Source organism: Hipposideros armiger, unplaced genomic scaffold (assembly GCF_001890085.2).
Source record: "Hipposideros armiger isolate ML-2016 unplaced genomic scaffold, ASM189008v1 scaffold_456, whole genome shotgun sequence".
NCBI lineage: Eukaryota > Metazoa > Chordata > Mammalia > Chiroptera > Hipposideridae > Hipposideros > Hipposideros armiger.
This window is the reverse complement of record NW_017731806.1, coordinates 450,796-470,842: the sequence shown is the minus strand read 5'-3', so window position 1 is coordinate 470,842 and position 20,047 is coordinate 450,796. Positions and strand designations below refer to the sequence as shown.

At 39.7% G+C, this 20,047-nt stretch overlaps 1 protein-coding gene across 1 annotated transcript in view; it reads right to left on the bottom strand.

Annotated features, from left to right (window-relative positions):
• Positions 1 to 20,042, bottom strand: part of RTN4IP1 (reticulon 4 interacting protein 1) — a 45,665-nt gene extending 25,623 nt beyond the window's left edge. Inside the window, exons 1-4 of the mRNA XM_019665878.1 lie at positions 19,336 to 20,042; positions 13,687 to 13,838; positions 12,843 to 12,911; positions 11,812 to 11,936 (exon numbers count right to left, since the gene is read on the bottom strand). Of these exons, the coding sequence (XP_019521423.1) occupies positions 11,812 to 11,936; positions 12,843 to 12,911; positions 13,687 to 13,838; positions 19,336 to 19,618 (629 nt within the window). The 5' untranslated portion in view covers positions 19,619 to 20,042. The remainder of the gene's footprint in view (positions 1 to 11,811; positions 11,937 to 12,842; positions 12,912 to 13,686; positions 13,839 to 19,335) is intronic.
• Between the last annotated feature and the right edge of the window lie 5 nt (positions 20,043 to 20,047).

The window sequence follows — 20,047 nt, the reverse complement described above, 5'->3', positions numbered from 1 at the left end:
CATCCAGAAGCCGGCGACTGATCTGCCTCACCTGGGAAGAGTGCAATGATGGTGCCAACTTGGGCCAGTGAAGCAACATCCTCCACAATTAGACTGAAGAACAAAAAGGACAGCAAGTTGTCTGTTCCCCTTCCCTCAAATCCCCAATAAAAAATCTTTAAAAAAAAAATCATCTAAGTCAGCAATATATCCTACAGCTGAGGCAACAATTGCTATTACCCCAAACGAGGACATCACCTGGTTATTTGAAAGACTGCATTAAAGTTTTTTCCAGGAAAGAGCAGTCTGAAATTAATTTCTAATTCTGAGAATGCTGGATTTAAGAGGCTACTTAAGGATCCACCTGCCAGGCACATCTCTGACCTCATTATTGTCAGTTCATCACTTCTCCATGACTCTTAATCCAAAGCAGCCTCATTCCTCCAAATAAAAAAGCAAAACTGTTTCTCAGCAATGCTTGGCAGAAGAGGGAGTGGTTCTGCACAACAGCCTCAGTTCCTGATGTTGCCACTTGATGGCGCCCCCAAGTGCAAAAACAGGCAACGAGCAAGCCCAGCCAAACGCTATAAACCACTAGTCAGCTTGTAAAGAAGCCCTGGGGACACATCATTCTCTGGTCCTGCAAACCCCATGTTTTGTGCAGGTTCAACCAGGGCCGGTACTTTTCTTCAAACAAAGAAAGTTCCACAAAGGGACAGCAGGCAAAATAAATTTTCAAGCCAGCACTAAGTCGGCTGGTTCTCTATGGTTTGAAGTCCTGTGGTTGAACTAACTATTCTTGTTGTACTCTTCAAAGCACTTTCACTACAAAGGGAAAACGCTGCTGTGCTTACCCCCAGTGGCCCCTCACTTATGTGCTATACAGTGGCAATACTTTCTACCCAGTTGCTATTCAAACCTCACTGAAGTAGAAGCCAATTTGTTATAGTAAAGAAAGGTGTGCTGTATTGCTTATTTGTTTATACGGAGCAAAAATACTCTATTTGCAAAAAGTACTATAGTTCAAAATTGCCAAGATTTTTAATTGCATTCCTCTCTTATTTCCTAAGTCCAAATATAGAGCTTTTTTTGAAGTCAGTGAGAATTTCATTGTGGCAGATATATAAAATATGGGGGAAAGTATGAATAATTATTACACTGCTTATGTATTCTTAAACCCTAAACTCTAAGTTTATGTCATTTCTGCCCAATCTCTGAATTCTCCTTAAAATACATTAAGGTACTAAAGCAATGTTGGCTTTTTTTTCCTATGACTGAGTCACTTTTTATTTAGCATTTGGGCACCTAACTCCTCTACAATCATATTTTTCAGTATTACAATCTTATGAGGCAAGGCATCACCACCATAATTACCTTACAAATACAAAAAAATATGAAACATACAACAAAATAGCAAGAGATCCAGAGTACGGAATCATCTTTCAAATTTCTATATTCTGGCTTAGCCCCAGAAATCTCGGAATGCCAGGGTTGGATGTGGAGACTGGGTTCTAGTCCCAACTCCCCCACCAACTGAATCTCTAGGCCTCAGATTTATTGCCTATGAAATGATGATCATGGAGGTATACTCTAGGAGTCAATGAAAAAGAATTGGCATTTTCAATCTAATTTAAGCTTGTATTTAGTTTCACAACCTTTCTAACACAGAAGCAAGTGACCTTCATGATTCCCCCCAGACCACATACTTGGGGGGAGGGGCACCCATAGCATAACGGTCGGTCGAGTGCCCTTTATTACGTCCTAATGACTCAGAAACAAAGATGATTTAAATAAGGCTAAATCTTCCATCAGTAGGAAAAACTGGTCTTTGAAAGAATAAGGATGAAGCTGTGTTTGATGGGTAGCGGGAGGGTAGAGTGGACCCCAGAGAGCCCTGTGCAACCCCACCGCCACCGCTGCAGCTGTGCATGCACCCCGGGGGGAGCCGCAGCTGCCCCAGCCAGCCCCAGACACCATCACGGCAACCATGAGCCGCGAGGCGGACACCCAGCAGCCCCCCCCACCCCGCAACCAAGCCCGGCACCACTTGCAGCTGCGCAGGGAGCAGTGGCCCCGGTGGCCTTACATCACTGGCATCTGCCAGCGGGGACAAAAAGATCATCGCGTAGAAGGTTTTGGGAACAGTAAAATGGTTCAATGTAAGAAACAGATATGGTTTCATCAACAGGACTGACACCAAGGAAGACGGATTTCTACGCCAGACTGCCATAAAGAAGAATAACCCCAGGAGGTACCTTCGCAGTGTAAGAGATAGAGACTCTGTGGAGTTGGATGTTATTGAAGGAGAAAAGGGTGCGGAGGCAGCAAATGTTACAGGCCCTGGTGGAGTTCCGGTGCACGGCAGTAAACACGCAGCGGATCATAACCATTGCAGACGCTATGCACATCGCAGGAGTCCTCCACACAATTACCAGCAGAATTACCAGAATAGTGCGAGTGGGGAAAAGAATGAGGGATCAGAGTGCTCCCTAAGGCCAGGCCCAACAGCACCAGCCCTACTGCAGGTGACGCTCCCACCTTACAACATGCGGAGACCCAATGGGCATGGGCCACAGTATTCCAACCCTCCTGTGCAAGAAGAGATGGAGGGTGCTGACAACCAGGGTGCAGGAGAACACGGTAGACAAGTGAGACAGAATAGTGGGGGTGCCAAAAAAAATGTATACACATGATTTATATTCACCTTTTGTTATTGGTATATATTGAGTATTACAATTTTAATATTTTTTTTCCTTTAATTTTCTTGGCACCCTCTGTTTATATCGGGGCTATAGATCACCATTCCTTAGGGGCCCTCCTCGCCAAAGACAGCCTAGAGAGGATGGCAATGAGGAAGACAAGGAAAATCAAGGAGATGACACACGAGGTCAGCAGCCACCTCAGCATCAGTACCACCGTAACTTCAGGATGCAGAGACTAGAAAACCCTCAACAAGATGGCAAAGAGACAAAGGAGCCCATCCATCAGCTGAGAATTGATCCGCTTCCCAAGCTGAGCAGGGGTCGCTGAGTAAATGCCGGCTTACCATCTCTACCATCAACTGGTTTAGTCATCCAACAAGAAGAAATGGTTATGAAATTCCAGCAATAAGAAATGAACAAAAGATTGGATGGAGCTGAAGACCTTAAGTGCTTGCTTTTTGCCCACTGACCAGATAACTAGAACTATCTGCATTATCTATGCAGCATGGGGTTTTTATTATTTTTACCTAAAGATGTCTCTTTTTGGTGATGACAAACATGTTTTTTAATAAAAGAAAAAAAAAAGCCTGTTTTTTTTTTCTCAATACACCTTTAAAGGTTTTTAAATTGTTTCACATCTGGTCAAGCTGAGATTTTTAAGAACATCATTTTTAATTTGTAATAAAAGTTTACAACTTGATTTTTTTCTAAAAAGTTACGAACTGCAAGCATCTATTAATAAAGGTCTTAAATTTTAAAAAAAAGATGACGCTGAAAACCTATTATCTCAATCTTCAGTTTCACACACTACTTTTAAATCTGGGGGGGGGGATGGTTGAAAGATAGCAAAGTGTATCACAATATGCTGTTTACTCCCTAAAGTGTGTGAGAAACTTAATCTGAGTAATACGGCTACAAATCAACCGAACATGCCTGAGATGGCCTGGATTTGTGTGTCCCCTTCTTTTAAGTCTCAGTAATTCATGTAGGCATTCCCCAATTTACAGAAGAGTTCATGTGTGAATTAGTTGTTTGGAACTTTTAAACACATTTTCCCATGAAAACAAAGCTATTTATACATCTTGGCAAGGTGCCCAGGGTAGCTGTTTAAAAAGGTTTAGTTAACCCATAATGGACCAAGAACCTCACACACAGTAAAACAATGGTTCTGTGGGAAATGTATTCAGTATTTCAACCCCGGGTACTGGGAACACATCTCCCCAAATGGGGATAGGCAGTGGGAACCATCCCAAGTCACTGGTTCCTTCAACCCGGTACAGAACGGAGGGACGGAAGAAAGACAGAGGGAAGGGTCATTTATTATGGCAACAATAGGATGGATGAGAGAGCAGTAGCCTGGACAGAGAAGGGTTTACCATGGCATTGACTCGGTTCAGGACATCTATCTCAAAATATGGCACCTTGGCATACTGAATATTTTCAGCTGAAGGAGTTTGAGAAATGGCACGTGCAGGAAAGACGCTCTGACCTTCTCCCCTGAAGCTGGTCATAAAATCAAGTGAGAGGTGTCCTCCCTATGAGGAAGCATCCTTACCTCCAAGATGGAAGGTCAAAGAGAGGAATCAGAAAGAAGAGGCCTTGCTTGTTCCCCCAGTTACTTACACTTAGCTCATACCCTCTGCCCTAGCACTTTTTTTCACACCTCTCCACTCTTCATCAAATGTCACACACAAACACACAGGTTTAACTACTTCTTCGGGTCTTCATTTCCTTATGAAGGTTCCTATGGCACGTAAAGCTTGTAAGACATCAGTGTGACCTTTCTTCTTCTTATTTTGTCATTTGTTACAAGGGCCCCAGCTAAGAATTTTGAAGAGTGGAGGAAAACGGTATTTCCTGTCCCCTACAGAGTCAATAAAGCTTAAGCTTCAGGCCCCTCATTTATCCAAGGCCCTGAGAGGGGCCCCAGCAATATATTTGGGTGAACATATATCCTTGTAAAGTTTGCAAAAGTAAGATATGCTATGAAGGGTAGCAGACTATGCCATCCAAAAATACATCACTTTGGCATAAGGATTATTTTGAGCTGAAGGTAACTGAGAAGTAGATATAAGAAAGCTCTCTGCACTCCCCCTATTTGCCTAAAAGCAGGACATAAATTTACCTCTTTCTCTCTCTACCAAGAAGAACAAAAGTTGATCCCTGGAGATAACTTTAGACCCTTATCAACAGAGAAGGCACCAACTTAAATCTGCATAACAAATTTTATTCTTGCTTTTCCTGGTAACCTCTCCATAGCGGGCCTCCCCCCAGTGCTTTTCTCTTTAGTCTTTAGCTGAAGCTGGTATTTTAGTCTGAACGCTGAGCTACCTGTTCCAGCCACTCATTTGTCCCCAGGTAGCTCCCATGTATAATACATGAGTTATATGTGTTAATACACTTCTATTTGTTTTTCTCTTGTTAATCTGTCTTTTATTAGAGGTCTCAGCAGAGAGCTCAGGAGGGTAGAGGGAAAATCATTTTTCCTCACCCACTAACCACAAGCAGTTAAAATTGCTGTCTTGTTCCACTCCTACACTCCAATATACTTCCCCTCTTGTCAGGTGACACGAGATTTGGCTGAAAGAAAGTTGATTTAAAAATACATTTGCTTTGGGTTTAGTGGGAAATACTGATGTAGTTCATAGTAATTTATGAGTAGAATTCAATTATTACAGGCTGTCCTGGTTTAAGAATGCTGAAGGAGTTCAGAACAGGCCTCCCCAGGATGTGCCACTTTGGCATGTGGATTGAGCTGAAGGCAATCGAGATCCTGTAGGCTCATGAGAAATTTTTGCCTCTCCTGTAAAGAACTTAAATTAGGGAATTTGCTCAAAATGAGCTATCACCAGAAATAACTTTTTATGACCTATATGTAGGGCATGGCAAACTTCTAATTACTGAACATCTGCTATTCTTATCATCCTGTGAATGACCTTGCTTCGCTCTGAAGCCCCAGGTGCCATACCTCACCCTTTAGTTCAGAATGTCACACAAGGTCTGACAATTAAGTTCGTGAACTCATCCTAGAAAAAGTGCTACATACCTCATTTTTGAATAACACTACAGTCACCTTCGAAGTACTGCCCTTGGAAGCTATGCACTGATGCCAGCACCTAGTCCATCCTTCGAAGCAGTTTTAGAACTCTTTTTCTGGAATGGCCATCAGAGCTGTCATCATCTAACCTTATCCTTGATGTCCTGAATGTCATCAAATGTCTTCCTTTCAATATTTCATTTATCTTTGGTTACAAAAAGAAGTCACTGGGGCCCAGATTAGGTGAGTAGGGAGGGTGTTCCAATATAGTTGTTTACTGGCTAAAAACTCCTTCACAGACAGTGCCGTGTGAGCTGGTGCACTGTCATGATGCAAGAGCCATGAATTGTTGGCGAAAAGTTAAGGTCATTTTCATCTAACTTTTTCATGCAGCCTTTTCAGCGCTTCCAAATAATAAACTTGGTTAACTATTTGTCCAGTTGGTAGAAATTCATAATGAATAATCCCTGTGATAGCAAAAAAAAGTTAACATTGTCGCAACAAGTTCGCGAACTTAATTGTCAGACTTTGTGTATACCTCATTTTCCCTTTCTGTCTCTGAATCTCTCATGTATGTGTGGTTCTCATACATATGTATATAATTAAATTTGCTTATTTTTTCTTGTTAATCTGTCTCATGTCAATTTGATTAGATCAGCCAGAAGAACCTAGAAGGGCAGAGGAAAGTTTCTTCCTCCCCCACAATGCCTTCCAGGAATATTCCTACTCACCACTAATATGTTGTCACAAATATATTGCTGGGGCCCCTCTCAGGGTCTTGTATAAGTGAGGAGCCCGAAGCTTAAGCTTTATTGGCTATCTATGGGAGGGGAAATATCATTCTCCTCTACTCTTTGAAGTTCTTGGCTGTGGCCACTATAACAAATGACAACATGATAAGGCATCATGAAATTTTATTATATAAGATTGAGCACCATAGTACCTGGCACTGGATTCTGAGAGTAATGAAGAAGAAACATGGTTAAACAAGGTTGAAGATGTACAGAACCAGAAGTGAGCGTGTAGAAAATTCTTCCAATTAAAAGACACGTGGGCCGGCCGAGTGGAGCGATGGTTAAGAACTGGCTTGGGACACCAGAGGGCCCCAGTTCGGATCCCACATATGAGGGCCAGTGACACTGCCTTCCACAGCTAAGATGCTGAACAACAGCTCAACCTGGAGCTGGGCTGTTGTGAGTCGCCGGCGACAGCGTAGGCTGCAGCCCCTGTGGCAGTGGGTTGCCATGGGCTACCGTATGTAGCCAGCAGCCAACGTGAGCAGCTGTCCAGAAGCCAGCGACTGATGTGCCTCACCCGGGAAGAGCGCAATGATGGTGCCAACTTGGGCCAGTGAAGCAACGTCCTCCACAACTAGACTGAAGAACAAAACGACAGCAACTTCTCTGTTCCCCTTCCCCCAATTCCCCAGCACTGTTCCCATCCCAATTCCCCAATAAAAAAATCTTAAAAAAAAAAAAAGATATGTAAAAACTTACAATACACTACTGATAAAGTTAATTTGTATATCAGGACCCACCAAAATGGATGCCGCCCCAGTGGCGCAGCCCATATCACAAAGTCAGCCTGCACCGACAGGAAATGCCTCACCATCAAGGAAACCTAACATGTTCCAATCACAATCCTCCAACTCGGCTTTCGCTAGCTTACCTTACCCTGGAAAGCAGGGCCCGCTAGCCTTACAAGGAAATCCCCAGTCTCCTGGCCAGTCATGCCCCGTTCCCATGTTGCCTCTTCTAACACTCTGTACAACTGCCCCAGGAAGAGAGACTATACGCCCCTACCCAGGGGTTGTTTTCCTTTGAATAAACGACATCATGCTGGTTAATAAACTGTGTTATTTTTGTTATTTGACACCGCTATAGGGAAGACATCAGTAACAAACTGATTAATGAGGGTTGTCAATTAATAAAATGCAAAGGAATTTTATTTTAGGCTTATTCAGTGCATTAGAAAACTTCAAATGCCTCACAATCTTACAGCTCATACAGTAAAGAAACTATGAAGACATTTTTCCCAAATTTGACAGCAGTCCTAAATTTTACATGACATAAACAATAATGAGTTGTACGGGGGCACGGGAAGGAGCGGGGTCTGGGAACAACTGTCAGGTTCTGGCTTACGGTAAATCACAGTTAACCGACCTTGGGAACCCAGAGGAAAAGTCAGGGTGGTAGTCAGGAAGTCATGTCTTGCACAACTGAGTTTCAGATACAAAGGGTACATCTAACTGGAACTCAGTAGAGAGGTTTGGGGTTAGAAACATAGATCTGCAAGTTACCAAAGTATAAACAGAAGCAGGGAGCAGAGGAGAGAAGCCTGGAAGGCAGAGAGGAACGGTGTACTCCGAGCAGGATGCTGGGAAAAGAGCAACAGGAAGAACCGCCTTTAAAAACGACAAGAGCTGGTCAATGGCAAGAAGGAAACCAAAGGAGTTTGGGTGTTCCTCAGACCATGGAAAAAATTAGTATTAAGGAAGTGGTCAACGGTGCCAGATACTTCAGGGAGGTCAAATTATAAGAACTGAAAAGTATCATAGGGTTGGCAATTTAGTCAGCTATGACCAGGGTGAGAACAGCTGCACTTGAATGGCGAGCTGGGAACTCATTACAGGGCACTGAAAAGTAAATGACTTCTAAACCCCACAAGACAGTTACCCTAGTCACCTGTGAAACACAAATTGCCAGGAAAGAGTTTTCTACTAATTCCTCTAACCGTGCCCTCCAGAAAAAGCTCCAGCTCCCAGAAAAATCGGTCCAGGAGCGTAGGCCAGACTCATTTGCATCATAGCCGCCAGGCCAGAGCCTCCACCCTCTTGCTCCTCTTCCCGACCCCACAATTTCTTCAAGCAAGTAAACTACAGGGGCGTCTTTCTCCTTCCCCTCCCCCTTCTAACCATGTAACCTAGTCGTGTGCAAATGAAAACCAAAGGCCACAGGGGTGGTGGGAGTGGAGAGGGGAGCGATGGGTGGTGGGGTGAAGAGCAGGCGGGTGATGGCGTCTGAAAGAAGGAAGCTGTTGTAATTACCAATATAACACATGGGGGAAGGGAGCAAATCCAAGCTTTTAAATTTGAGACTAATTCTATAAACAGAATTAATCAGACACCTAATTTACCATTCCATGACAAAATTCTACTGTCATAAAGCCTAATCTCAAAAAAGAAACAATGAAAAGCATTCCTAAACTCACTGCATTGAGTTTCAAGCATACACAATTTAAAAGTGAAATTATTTTGTGGAGGAGGGATGGTTCAATTTCTGACACTTTCTCATACTTCTGTGTAACAGAATAAAGTGCAACTTTCCCAGCAAGAGATAAATTCCAGGCAGAACACGAAATACTCAAGGTGGACCCTACACTACCTAATAAAGTAGATCGAATTGCTTTAAAAATATTTGGTGTAACCACTTTTTAAAAAACTTCTATTCATCTTGAGAGCCCTAAGTTATCTATGTGTTCCTACTGAATAAATTAAGAAGAAACTATGGATAGGCAGGTAAGATTGAAATCATTTCATGTCACATTTTCTAGTGATACCAAACTGTGGGCAAAAATGACATATTATATGACATCAATATTAAATTATCCCCTTGGTTTGCTGATGCTCAGTAGTTGCAGAAATATAATTAAATAACAAAAAAGGAAAAGGTAAACACTATCGAACTCTTAGAAAGCTTTGTCTCAATTTCAAAGAGCTGTTTGTCGTTTTAAAAAATCCTATAAAATCTTCCAAGGTGCTGATGGGTGTTTTTGTCATTTTTTGTTAATTAACTGATTAGAAAAACAGTTATCAAAATTGTCAGTCCTTGATAACAAACACTGACCTGCTTTGTGAAGACTAAAGAATGCTTTAATGCCAAGAGCTAACAGGAAACAAATAATTATTGGTTAGAGAAGCCAAAATATGCTCCACCAATCACATTAACTAGTCAAATTGAAAAAAGCCACTTTGGACACTGGAAGCTCTGAGTTCATATATAATAAAATCCCACTATAATAGTAATTTCTTCATGTAAAAGAATTTTCACAGTATTTTAAGGTACATCTCTCATGTGATCCTCACAAATAAGTAGTTGGAGAGGGAGGCCATTATTATCACTGATGTGCGGTAACTTCAGCACACTGAAACCTCCTAGAGCAGTGAAGCGCCAAGCTCTCACTGCTCCTTGGAACAAAGGCATCCTGCCGTCACCAAGCGCGCGGGAACGCGCCAGGAGTCTCTGATGTGAGCTAGTGAGGCTCTTCACCATGGATTTCACTCCAGCTAGGTTAACATGTGGCTAAATCAATGAACAGACCCAACTCAACATAACGTATAATGGCCTTATCGGGTATAAAACTTTCCACTTCTCAAAGCTCTCCTAACAACCTACACTACACAAAGAGACCATAAACAGTATGCAAGTGGTCACCTGGTTAGTTAGCAGCAGCGTGGAGAACAGAACCAAGGGCTCCACTCCCTCAGCTCCAAACCACTGTCGCTTCAACAGAAGATAACACAGTACCAAAGAATTACCCAAAAAGTCAACAATAAAATGGGGGCACACATCTATGTATCTGAGAAGAGACAACTAGATCTGTTTCTAAATTGTTTTCTTCAGGGTACTAAAAAAAGTATGCCTGGAGAGCCCTGACTAAAGGAACTGGCTAAAAGAATGACAGCTCTCTAACCATAGTGCACATACAGTCATGCAGGCATAGAAGTCTAATGTTTTTAAGGAAGAACAAAACAAAACTATAAAGCATCAATGTCAATGCAGAGCGTACAATAATAATAAAGGCCTAAAAATCCTGAATAAGACTTTTGCAAGGTTATTAACTAAGACAAACCATTAGAAAAATTTATGTGGTCAAACTAATAAATTAAGTTGTTTAAATGAAAAACGACGTGTTTGACCAAAATGGCAACTTCAAGAAAGATAAGTCCCAAAGCTCAAAAAATAAACAGGGTTGACCTTTAGAATACATGTTTGCCTTGAATTCTACGCTAAAGGGTAGCACCTCATTAGATGAATAGCCTTCACACTGCTTTCAGAAACACAGCTACTAAGCTTTCATTAAATTCAATGCACTATAACTCAACACATTAAATGTAAAGTGCAATGTTTCATTACAGCAGGAGTATGGAATGACACAGACTTTAGTTATTTTACCTGCACAATCCTTAGCAATCAAAAAACTAAGTTATTTTAATTTATTAAAATTTGACCTACAGTTCTCTCCTCCATCACAATAATGGAATGGTTCTTAGTACCTAGTTTTCTCACCAAAAAAATAAAATCAACCGTTTTTCCTATGATGCCAACTTTCTAAAATACAAAGAATATAATATTGCTAATAATAGTGGTTACTATTTACTGAGTGCCCCCGACGTGCCACAGCACGTGCCACTAGCTTTACTTGTGCTACTTATTTAGCCCTTAAAACAAAGCTCACAAAAGTGGCTGAGTGGACCACCAGCTAGAAAGCAGCAGAATCCAAGTATGAATTCAAGTGTATCTAAGACACTTCTATTCACTGTGTTGTTGCCAACTCAAACGAGCATATATTCAAGGCCTTGAAGCACCAGAACTGACTGAAAGGATACCAAGCATTGAGCCTAAGAGGACTCAAGAATATTCAGAAGTGTTTTGCTGTCCCTTTATGTCTGGTTTTCACAGAAATCTGCAAGTATGACAGCAACTCCTAGGAGAGGTCAGGAAAAAACACGTGCACCTAGACATCCTTCTTTAGAAACTGGGTGGGGCGATTCTTAACCTTTTTAGGAATCTGGTATAAGCTACGGATCTTTTTCCCAGAGAGTCACTATAAAATGTTGCATTAATTTAGAAGGTTCAGACTGCTAAAGTCCATCTACACATTTCAATTTTTAAATTCTTATTTGATTGGACTAAGAATCAATAGCATGAGGTTAAGAAAGTGCAAAATGACACTAACAGAGTTCTTCGGAAATTTTTAAATGTTACTACGATTCTGCTCATGAAAATGATCCTAGTTTTAATGCTTCTGAAAAATCTGCAGCAAAGACCTTACAGAAGGCAAGAAGGTTTAGATGCCACCATTGATGCTTACCGTTTTCCTGCGCAATTTTTGTCATTGAGGCCGCCAACCTTGTTGATGGCAGACCAGGCTGTGAGAGCCACATATGGCAAAGAGGCAGCTTGAGTATGAGTGAGTGATTTGGGCTTGTGAGAGACCTAGATTTGAAGACGACAGTCAAAAGTAAGCAATGACTTGCAAACCTATGAACACAATTAAGTACATTTACCTTTATAGGAATCCAGCTACTTTCATAGATAAGTCTGTAACATTATGCCAAGTTCAGTATTTCTTATATACCCTACTTGAAGACTATCCCTAAGGAACATTGTCTAAATGACTCAACCTGCTCCTGGGGCCAGAGGTTCAGGGATGTTTTACAGGCTACATTATCAGACATAGCGGCTTAATTCTTCTTAAAATGATCACATTCAGTAATCCCATTAGTCCTGACTATACCCAGAAATAAATCCAAAGAAACCTGGAGCCCTAATAAACACATTCTAATTTGTTTTTGAAGTCAGCTGTTTGAAGTCCTTCCCATTCACTGGAAGGTAATCTTTCCCGACTTTCTCTATTCTCAGGAATACCCCTTCTTCCGTTCTTGCCCCTCCCTCTATAGCCAATTTCCTCAATGTTAACCCCTTTCGCTCTATTCAAATTGTCAGGCCTCCAGACTGTCTTTGATTAGACTCCTGTTTTTAAAGTTATTTGAAACAGCTTGATACTTCCACGCTTCTGTTTATAATTAATCGGTATGCTCCATTTGGTACATTTGGTTTCCACTATTTACACTGTGTAAAAGCGAGAGACACAGCAGGGTTTCCAGACCTCACTCCAAACTCCAGCTTCACAAGACAAAGATGCTGCTTTGGTAGGCAGTGCTATTACATGACATCAAATACTTTACTAATCTTTCAAAAATTCCTATTCTCTATCTTAGGTCTTCAAAACTACCCACTAAACATGAATCCGATCTGAAAAACAACCAATTATTTCAGAGCTATTTCTCAGTCTTCGCTTATACTTTCTAATGGCATTTCGGCACAGAACTGGTGAGTTACCTCATTCCCACTGACTACAACAAACTCAGAGAGAGTGCCTTGTTTCCAGGGAGGAACTGCAGCCCAGACCTGAAACACACAACTGCATTAGAAACAGATCTTTTTTAACCAAAGCTAAACATGAGAGTATTTTCCAATACATATCCCACCCTGTGAAAAAAGCACACATCAACAATACACCTAACAAAGAGCTATTTTCACATGATATAAATATATTACTTAGTATCATTCTGGACCTATCAAGTCAAGCCACACTGGAAGCAGATGCCAGTAAACCCTGCTCTATTTACTCTACATACTTCGAGCACCAGTAAGAGCACAGGCTCTGGAGCTTGAATCCTGGCTCTACCACTTATTAGCTGTGGGACCTCTTTATGGCTTCCTCATCTATAAACTGGTCCCAACTGTACTTACTTCATAGGGACTAAATGAGTTATTTTATGAAAAGCAACCAGAACAGTGTTAGCTATTATTATGAGCTCAGTTTCATTTCTTGGTATGAAAACTCAAAGTGACATGTGGCAGGTGATTATACCAAACTTTAGCTATTTTAAAACCATACAGCCCATAAGGTAAAAATTGTCACTTAAAGACTCTTTCAAGAAAAAATAATAATAGTCCCAATCATACATATTTTAAAGTCTTGCAATTCTTAAGCATTAGATTTAGAAAGCTTGAGTACAGTCAAGCTATTTAACAGAGCCAAGAAAACAAGGGTGCTGGCCAAAGCTCAGTATATTTGTTGGAAAGAAGAAAAAAGGTCAACGATATGAAATATACGTCCAAAAGCAGCAGAATGAAATTGGCATATTTCAAAAAAGACTAGCAGCCTTTTATAACTCACCTCGTCTCCGGGCTTAAAGTACCTCACATCAAGTCCACACTCCATCACCACACCAGAGACATCCCTACCCAGAGTCAGGGGAAATTCTTCTCCTTTGGTTTTAATGTGTAAAGGATCACGTTTCATATTTAAAGCCGCAGCTCCATAACCACCTATAAGACACAATACATCTCTTTTTCCAAAGGAATGGAATGATTTAAAAACTACTCCAGGGTTACAGGTGACAGGCCAGGGACAAGTCTACATCCTTAAGATATACATTTTAAAGTAGTAAACCTTATATATATTTTTTACCATCACATAGGAAAGCATTGTTCCTTTCAAAGAAAATTACTTAGAAAATTATAATTACTTGTTAAACTAAGGCTACTGTTGCTCAAAATGTTGCTTAATTTCCAATTTTGAAATTGTCTTCAGAATTTTCTGTAGTTTCTATGTTAGAAAAAGTTTTACTTTGTTCTTTAAAGATAGTTTATTAAACATTCAATGAATGTTTAATAAACTAAGTCATTTGGTGCCCAGTCTGGTGAAGAAGGCAAATGTTAAAGCTGTTTTAAGTTAATAAATAAGGCATGGAGATAGTATTTGACACTGACACTGGTCTATAAGTAATGGTCGCCAGCTCCCAAAAAATGTTTCTAGAACATCTTTGGGTTAAGTGCATAGATTCCCTAGTGGGAAAAAACCATTTAGCTGCATCTGTTCTGATATGTTAAATCAGGTTGATTGCTTTATGATACATATCCTTTTATTTGTAAGAATATTTACTTAAATATCAGCTAAGTGGAGCTGAAAACAATCTTCCGATTACAATTTTTTTGGTTCAACTAAATTGGCTACTCTATCTACAATAATACCAAGTCGTTTGTTACAGTTTCAACATATAAAATGGCTTTTCTGAGACACAAAAGTATCTGTAGTTGTCTCTTCTGCTTGACATCTTTCCGAAGAGAACATTTCTGCTATGTGAGGTTATCCAAGGTAAGCACCCTGCTTACCTTTCCAGTGTCAGGTACCACAGTTTCTGCTCCAGAATCACTAAACCACTCCGTAAGTCTCCCCTTTCCCCAACGCACTCTCAGGGGCAGCACAACATTAGAGCTTAAGGATGAGGAGGAGCTAGCAAAGGAGCCTGGGAAGGCTTGGCCAGTGCAGAGGTGTCCAGAAAGCCAAGTAGAGAGGCTCATTTAAAGAAGTCAAATGCTGCTGACAGGGAAGACAGTTTTTCAAATAAAGTCAAAAGCTGCCGACAGGCTTTAAACAAATAAAAACACCCACAAACAAGACTGGATCCAAAAGCACAGAGGTCTTTGGTGACTTTGATAGGAGCAGTTGCTGTGGCACAGAATCACAAAGAATGGGAAGTAAGAAACCGGAGACTGTGACAGCATTCAACTCTTTCAAACAGTTTTGCTATAAAGGGGAGCAGAGACATGGAGAGGTGGCTGGAGGGGAACAACGGAGATGGAAGAGGATTTCTGAGTATTTTTTTTTCCTCTTTAAGAAAGGAGAAATGATAGCAAGTCCGTATGCTAATGGCAATGATCCAGTAGAAAGGAAAACACTGAAGATGCATAAGAATTGCTGAAACAATGCTCCTGAGTAGATGAGAGGGGATGGAATCTAGAACCCAAGTGGAGGAGTGGCCTTAGATGGGAACAGCGACAGTTAATCCAGATAAGAGGAGGGAAGGTAGAAGATCTAGGGAGAGATGCTGGCAGGTGGGTAGCTTGCAGAAGTTGTTTTTCTAATAAAAAAAAATCAAGACACATGGGAGAAAGTGTTTGAAAGTTGGGATAGTCCCAGGAAAATCTAAGCTGATCATACAAATATTATACATTTGCCATCTGGCTAGTTAGGGGTGCACTCTTATCAGGGGGAAAAAAACTCCCCGTGATACAAAAGTCAGGTTTTACTTATCCTGTCTTACATTCCTTTTCCACCACTAAAACACAATTCAACAATTATTCAATGAAAATAGTTACATGGTTTGAGCAAACAGAAGTGGGCATTTAGCCATGTCAAATTTTAGCTGCTGTTTCAGAGCTGCAAAACGGCTTCAGTCCTCTCTGAGGTGCAGAGCCTTCCGGGCAAGATTGTTTCAAGTTTTCTTAGTCACCCTGATACGCTCATGCACCAACTGAGTAGCCCTGACTCACTGGTACCAACTAAACTAGCCCCAAATGCAGAACGCAGCTGGTAGTAACTGAGAACCTGCCTGATGACACAAATAAATGGGGACCCTTAGGAGCTTCATCCCAGTGTTTTAAGAGGCAGCCAGTTTGACTGGTTCAGAGTTGGGATGATTTGGAAATCATAAATCTGCCATCAGTTTCAAAGACATAAATCCCATCTAAAGAAATCAAACTGTTGGTATAATGATGTTGGCTAAATATTTTTTAATTATTAATTTCTTTAGCCATTTATATGATGCATGGCTTTATGTCCAACAATAGTGGCCATCTCCAGGAAAACAGCCTACTTTCATCTTTCAAAATAAAGTAGACATGTCCTTGCTTTCTTGTCAAGGGAAATAGCTGCTTCCCACAGTTTACAATCTTCTACTCATTATTTTTCCCCCAAGCTACCATTTCAGATATCTTCTGCAACAACAATCACACACTCTCCAAAAAGAATCCATGAGCAGGAAATAAAGAGGATAACTTGCAAATAATATTACCCAATTAAGTCATAAAAAACTAAGATGTCTCGAGAATATGCGTACTATATATAAAAGTAAAAGGTGTTACAATATTTTATTATTAAACATCTGCAAAGACAGATCCAGCCATTCTACTGAAATTAAAATGCACACAATACAAATTACAGCAGCATTCAAAGAAATGAATAGTTAACAGAGCTAAATGAAGACAAAATGAAAATCATTCATGGATAAAATACTACTAGCTTTAGGTTTTAATCTTAAGTTAGAATAAAAATGTAAAATGACATAAAATATGGACTGTATGACAACTACATATGTGAAGTACTGAAACAGATACTGGTTGACAGAGCATAGGATCTACCTGCAAAGAGCTTATCCTCAAAGGAGATGAAAAAAACACACTGATCACTGGGTATAAACCAACCACTTAAAAGACTAACTTATCCTGTAAAATCTAAATGATCTTCAGGCCCAATGTAAATAGAATAAAAATGCCCGACTAGTAGTAGCAATTATTACTTCATAGCAAAAAAAAAATACAGTGAGTTCTCACTTAACATCATGGATACGTTCTACAACTTTAAGTGTAATGATATATAAGTATAATATTGATTGGGTTGTCGGAAAAGTCATGACGTATTTTTGCAACGAAAAACAGAAAAAATATGGCATGACTTTTCCGACAACCCAATGAATCCAATTTAACCATAGGCTATTTGAATAAACAGAAGTTCCTAGTGCATCTCATCAACCAATGTTGAACAAAACAATGGTATTTGAGGACAAGCTGTACATATGTTGATTTAATCAGGCATTCATGGTAAATCATTTCAATTTCTTCTTAATAGAGCTTTCTAGCTACATACACTTTAAGAGTTCCAAGTCTTTCCCCAAACCCCTTCCCCACCAAACAAACGAGTAATGTTATAGTTATTCCTTGTATTGTCTAGATCAGTGCTGTACAAAAGAAATATAATGAAAGTCATGTGTGTAATTTAAATTTTCTAGTAGCCACTAAAAAAGTAAAAACAAACAAGTGAAATTTTAATATTTTACTTAATATATCCAAAATACTATCAGATCACTATGCAATCAATATAAAATTGAGACATTTTACATTCTTTTTTTCTCAGTCATTGATATCCAGTGTGTATTCCACACTAACTGCAAATCTCAGTTCAAACCAGCCACATTTCAATTGTTCAATAGCCACATGTGGCTAGTGGCTACTATATGGGACAGCCAGTGGCTACTAGATATATTCACTATGTTAAAAATAGCAGCATTAAAAATTGGAGTCAAAAGACCTAAAGACAGTGAAACTAGACTTTATTTCCCTAACCCAGTTGTTCTCCAAAATTTAAGTCCTCAAGATCTTTTTGAGGAGTCTCAGAGGTCCTTTCTTTCCCAACTACCTATGTGAGGCTGGCTTTTCTCCACTTACTTCAAATAACATATTGTGAATGAATGCAGAAATACATATGAAGTTCCAGTATTTTATTAAACCAGAAAGCAAAGAGATATGTAAAAGTGTAAATAATGCTACTCTTAGCATTAATTCTTTTTTTGCTTATTTTGGAAAATGGTTATTTTTCACTGTAAGCATTTTGAAGGTAGATCCTATGCTCTATGAATACTACCTGTTTCAGTACCTCACATATATAGTTATCTCTGAGTCATTATTTTTATGTCATTTTATATTTTTATCCTGATTTAATTTTGTAATGTTAACACAAAAGTTTACTGTATTTTTAAATGAATTAAGTGTTTTAAAATGTTCTAATTTCTAATAAGGTATATATTTATAGCTATAACTTACATAAACAACAGCCTAATAATTATTAAGAATGTAAAGAGATTTTAGGACCAAAAAATTTGAGAATTGCTATTCTAATTCATCTCACAACTCCTGGAAACGAGGAAGAAATTAAAAGAAGCCAAAGTATCAACACTTTCATATTTCCCTATAAATTCCAAAACATGATTCATTCTATCATTAATCTTAATTTTGTAATTGGATATATATATATGAACAAAGAAATTTAATTCATCACACATAGTTCATATACAACAATTGTTACTGAGGCAATCTGATGAGTAGAACTATAGTTCTACACACATGGCCTTCAAAACACACATGCATGATTAAAACACGTATAGCAGTTTACTTAGAACTCTGAGGTTAACTGGCCAATCATCCCAGAAGATGTTTTTTGACTTTTTCTGAAGACATGGATGAGTTCCCATAAGCAATATTTTTGTCATTATTTTCCAAAGTTAAAGTAATTCACAAGTAGTAATCCATATTTTCTGCATTATAATAATTGCATAGTATGTATATATGTAAGGAATATAGTGCTCTCCAAGCTGTGTCAATATATCCCAGATAAAACTAAGATGATAACATTATTCCCACTTAGGATGGAGCATAACGGAAAAGTGTATTTTAATTGCAAGGGCAGAATGCAACAGCAGAAATGAAGAAAGCACTGTGTCCATATCCTGGCATCCTGCTGTGCTGTTTTGTCCACTGGACTAATACAGAAAGCTGTGAACAGTGGGAGAGCAAAGAATTATTATAAAAATGCAAATTCTGAACTGATGTGAAAACATATCCATACCTCTAAAACCTGTGCTGTACCTTGGAATATCACAAAGTTCCCAGGAAAGTATACCAAAAAGTTAGCTGTGGACACAGCTCTCAAGTCCCAACTCACATTTTAAGAAAGCATGGAAGCAATTCAAACTTATATTTTGTAAAAGATTAAAGTATATCCTGGGTATTGCAATTTCAAAATTTTTGGAAATACCTGCTGAGATACTGTCAAAAATCTAAACAATTCTTTTGTGTTAACCAAAGCAGTGTAGTCAAGTAACAATTGATCTTTTAAAACTACTGATCCCTGGTGAAATTCTAAATTCCATGAAGAACTTGGGGGGGGGGGGGCGGTAGGGTGTTAACAAGGAATCTTTCAAAAACTTACTTCTCATATTGACATCTATAGGATTTACACTCGCAGCATGAACTTTGACAATGATTTCATTTGGATAGTGTATAATAGGCATCATCATGTTCTCAGTAAATCGAAGCACTTCATTCTTCCCATATTTATCTATCACCCAAGCAGGCATGACAGTGCTCCTTGGAGAGGTAGTACTAATATTTCTAACCGAAGGGTTTTGTACAACTTGTCTTCTCCAGAAGCAAACTGTAGTACATGCCTTTCTTCTAAGTACACAGATCTTCAGAAATTCCATTGTAAACATGTGGTTGTTTCTTGCCCTAATTAAAATGCACTTGGATTGGATTAAACTGTCACCCCTAAATTCAGCCAGATTCTGCCAAACACACTGGCCGATTTCAAAACTGAAAATTCAAAAATTAAGTTAGCCTAATGGAGCAAATGAAATTTGGAGCAAATATGAAATTATTTGGCTGTTCGAATCTGAAATGCTCCAATTAATGTTCCAGTCAGTATTCTGACCATTCTCTTCTCCCCACTTACACCCCCTTTCTAAAAACAAAAACAAAACCCCTAGAGCTCGGCCCCGTCCCGGGAGCACTAGGCAGGACCAGCTGACTCGGCTCGCGATCCCGACGCTACAGAGAATCAGACGCTTCCAGATTCCTACCGCGACCCTTGCCAGGGGTCTCCTTGCCACCCGCTCTCCTTCGTCTCGGGACTTGCCTGGGAT